This window comes from Uranotaenia lowii, chromosome 2, assembly GCF_029784155.1.
Source record: "Uranotaenia lowii strain MFRU-FL chromosome 2, ASM2978415v1, whole genome shotgun sequence".
NCBI classification, from domain to species: Eukaryota; Metazoa; Arthropoda; class Insecta; order Diptera; family Culicidae; genus Uranotaenia; species Uranotaenia lowii.
In genome coordinates, this window is record NC_073692.1 from 137706377 (window position 1) to 137710828 (window position 4452).

A 4452-nucleotide genomic window follows, 5' to 3' on the forward strand; every position below is an offset into this window, starting at 1 on the left:
CATCAAAATTTGATTAGGAATAAGAAAGTTTGAGTGTAGAGTAGAATACCTCACTTGGTCTTGATGGACTCTCATGGGGGGGGTTTAACCCCCAAAACCCCCCCCCCCCGTTCCTACGGCCATGGTTGATGATATTCTATTCTGAAACAAAAACGAATTTACAACTTCAAAGTTATCATTGAATATTGGTATACATATAAAGGTTATTCTAAAACCAATTTACCATAAAAATAAAGAAATCATTTTAAGCTGTAGATACTTTTTCAAATAAATTTCTATTGAAATATTCAAAAAATGTTGAGTTCGAATATTAAAACTAAATTTTCAGGAAACAGGGAGATATTGAGCCTAAAATACTTTAAAAATTGAAGAATAATAAAGAATAAAAATCAAAATGCTGTAAAAAAAAACCTTTGATTTGAAATCGAATAGCCAGCATATAGCTTTTTTTTTAATTTAATTTAGTGCGAGGAAATGTAATGATAATACTAAATTAAATACTACATGGATCTCAATGGAAAACAGATTTCCTTTAAAGAGATCCACTATTTGATATTAATACTACTAAGCAAACATTTAATCAAATAAGACATTATAATTTAAATAATTAATAAAAAAAAAAAGAACACACAAAGAAACGAAATTGCTACAAAAATTAATTATAAAAGAAGAAAACTGGTCACTGATCGATCGGTTTTTAACGACTCAATTTTTCTTTTAATAGCTGTATTACTTTGATTTTGAACGTGGAACGGTTGTTGATGGTTTTTATTTCATTAGGCAAGGCATTGTACTTAGTTGGACCAATAAATGATATTCTTTTTTGACCTAAGGATGTCACGGATCGGCTTCGTTGTAAAAAATCTGACTGGCGAGTGTTATGAGTACGCAATCCCGTTGTAAAATGGATGTTTTGATTACTGAAACTTGTGTGTAAATTGTCGTAGACATATATTACAGTTTGTAAATCGCAAAGATCTTTTAATGGAAGAATGTTATGGGCTCTTAAGGTGTAGAGCTGTTGGGTAGGAAAGAGCAACGGTAGTCTATAAATATTTTTTAAGCATCTATTCTGGAGAGTTTGAAGTTTTTGTAAATTTGACAAGGAAGCTCTTCTCCATATCATAATAAGATAGTTAATATGAGAGTGAATAAACGCAAAGTAAAATTTCAATAAAACATGTTGAGGCACAAAATTTCTCAATTTCCATAGGATACCACAAAGAGGAGAAACTTTTTTCTCTAGATATTCTGTGTGACGACTCCAACAAAGAGTTTCATCTAGGTAGATTCCTAAATATTTAAAGCATTTTACCCTCTCAATAACATTTCCATTTATCGTTGGGTCAATATTCGGAGGTAATCTTTTATGTGAAGAATGAAATAACATGTATTTGGTTTTCGTATAGTTGAGTGAGAGCAAGTTGGTATTAAAATATTTAGATAACAATTTCAAGTCATTTTCAATTTGTTGAATGATAATATCAGTAGATGCTGCTGAGTAGAAAATTGCTGTATCATCAGCGAATAGGCGTGCTGTGCCTTTTAATGGTAAGTTACAGAGATCATTAACATACAACAAAAAAAGTAACGGACCTATATTGCTACCTTGTGGTACACCTATATCAATATTTCTTACCACGCTTTTGGTATTTTCAATCACTACAAATTGCTTCCGCCCCTCTAAGTAACTGCGAAGGATATTATTAGCTGTTCCTCTTATTCCATATTTGTCTAGTTTGGATAGTAATATTTCGTGATTCAATGTATCGAAAGCTTTTTTAAGGTCCAAAAACAATGCTCCCACAATATTTTTGGAATCAATTTTAGAAATAATGGAGTCGACTAGTTCTGAGATGGCAATTAGTGTGCTCGAGCCGGATCTGAAACCATATTGCAGCTTATAAAGTATGTCATGCTGGTTCAGGAAATTTACAATTCTGGTCACAAGAAGTTTTTCAAACACTTTACTAAAAACACTTAAGGTAGATATTGGACGGTAGTTGTTTATATCATGGGAATCGCCAGCCTTAAAAACAGGAATAACTTTTGCGATTTTGAGGCATTCAGGATAAATTCCAGTCTCTAAAATGTAATTAAAATATTCCTTAAGTATGATAGAGAATTTGTCATGGTAATTTTTTAAGACACTTACTGGGAAATTATCAGGTCCACAGCCCTTCTTATTTTTAAGGGATAGAATGACTACCCTTACCTCATTCACAGTAGCTGGATGTAGAAATATAGTATTTTGTACATGTTCAATACGGGATAAATGGTCAGAGCCAGGGTCAATTGGAATTTCCTCAGCTAACCTTTTGCCAATTGTGGAAAAGTGCCTGTTTAATTTTTCACAAACTTCTAAATTGTTGGTAGTGCTGCCTTCTTCATCAGACAGGTTGATTGATGTGGTTGGTTTGTTTTTACCCATGAGGGTGTTTATATTTCTCCAAAGCTTCGAATGTGGTGTGTTGTTCAGTAAACGTTCATAATATAACTTTTTGCATTCCTGTTTTTTTAAATACAATTTTTTATTTATATGACTCAACATTTGTTTTAGTTGGACATCATCGGGGTGCCTTTTAGAACGTTTTAAATAGTTGTTTTTAATTTTTATGAGTGTCCAAAGATCTAGTGACATCCATGGACAGTAGTTGCCTTTCAATTTTACATTTTTTTTTATTGTCCTAGTAGACATTGATCGAAAATGGCTGTAAGATGTTGTGATATCTTGCAAACCAACATTCACGTTATCTGGTAGTTGAACATTATTCAAATAATTCAAAAATAAATTGTTCAGTTTACAATGATCAGTAATTTCTTTCGTTAAAGTTGCCATTTGTTTATTACTTGATAATTTAAAGGATGTAATAACCTGTAAATGGTCGCTCACATCAGTAAAAATAGTGTCATTTTTCAGTCGGCCTAGATCAATCTGCTTAGAAATGACGTGGTCTAAAATATTATTAGTTTTTGGTCTAGTGGGGAAGGAGTTTGTGCAAACATAACCAAAGGATTCCAAAATCGACTTATATTTCGTAACTGTATTTAAATTGGTTAAATTTATGGGGACATTAAAATCACCTACAATAAGACAAGAATGGTTATCGGCAACAGACGCTAACAAGGATTCAATTTGATCGCAAAATGAGTTAAATGGAAATGCGGGTGGTCTATAGATGCCATGAACACTAAAAACTTGACCACTCAAAGATATTTGAATGCTTATCCTATGGAAACCTTCAATGACCTTATTTTCAGTAATTTTGAACTTTAAATTTGTTTTAATATACATAGCTAGACCTCCATAGGACTGGTCACGGCAAGAAAAGATCGAGGTGTATCCTGGAATGTTATAAATATTACAATTATGCTTCGCAACCCAAGTTTCACAAATAACAATTACATCAATACAGACATTTAAATGTTCAATAGTCTGCAACACACAGTCAAACTTATTTAAACTATTCATACTACATATATTCCATTGCAAAACTCTTAAATTTCCTAAATTGTTATCACAAGTTCTTAAATTAAAATCATCGACATTGTCATGGTATACATTAATTAGATTATCCATTAAATTATTTATATAAAAGGTAATCACAAGACCTTTTACAAATAAAATTTATTTTAATTCTGAATCATTATTCCTTTTGCGTTTAGGAGATGGGGTTTCCTTGGGAATTGATGAAACGCTTTTTCCTTGAGTGATGTGCTTGCTCATAAACTGGTTCATTTCAAGTTTTGTTTTAATAACATCTGGTTTAGAAGTATCTGTTTGTTTTACAAGGATAGCACCGCCTCTACCAGGCCAGACGTATTTTACTCCTAGTAAGTCCTGATATTCACGTAACTCGTTCAGAATTTCCATTGATTGATTAAATTCAATATGGGGATTGAAATGGGATGGGATCGGGATTTAGTATCAGATCTCCGATTGGAATTCATAATCTGATTTGGAAATAAGAATTCAGAAATGAAGTTCTTGATTTAAATTTTTCTGACATATTCGTGGAACGAGGTTTTGTCAAGGCATGCAATGTGCAGTATTATGGTGTGGGATGCTTTGCTTGTTCCAGATATCGATAATTTAAAAAAAAAAAAATGGAATATTAACAACCGACTCCAAATCAGCATTTTGAAAATGAATTGAGACAAATATTCAAAGTAGTTAAGCTAGTTTTTGGCCACTTCCCGAGGAATTCTACTGTTTTTTTCTGATTGAAGACTTCCGCTTGCTTCCTCTATTTTGCTGAACCACTACGCTTTTTGCTTCTAATTCGTGCTTCTGGTTGATTTCAAACATATTTCCATGTATTTTTTGCTTTCAAAAAGCCTTCCGGGCGGTTTTAATCTTATCAGATTTAATCATGCCCTGAAAACTATAAACAAATAATAATAATCCTAGTTCCGTCAGGATTTGCAGGGAATTGAATCCTTTTTGTTTTT

General features: G+C 32.3%; 1 protein-coding gene across 1 annotated transcript; it reads right to left on the reverse strand.

Annotated features, from left to right (window-relative positions):
* Positions 1-634: 634 nt before the first annotated feature.
* LOC129746156 (uncharacterized) lies at positions 635-3943 on the reverse strand. Its single transcript, XM_055739668.1, has 2 exons — positions 2156-3943; positions 635-2085 (listed from the first exon to the last, which is right to left on the reverse strand). The coding sequence occupies exons 1-2, from the start codon at positions 3578-3580 to the stop codon at positions 2008-2010; spliced, it is 1503 nt and encodes a 500-aa protein (XP_055595643.1). The 5' UTR covers positions 3581-3943; the 3' UTR covers positions 635-2007.
* Positions 3944-4452: the final 509 nt, after the last annotated feature.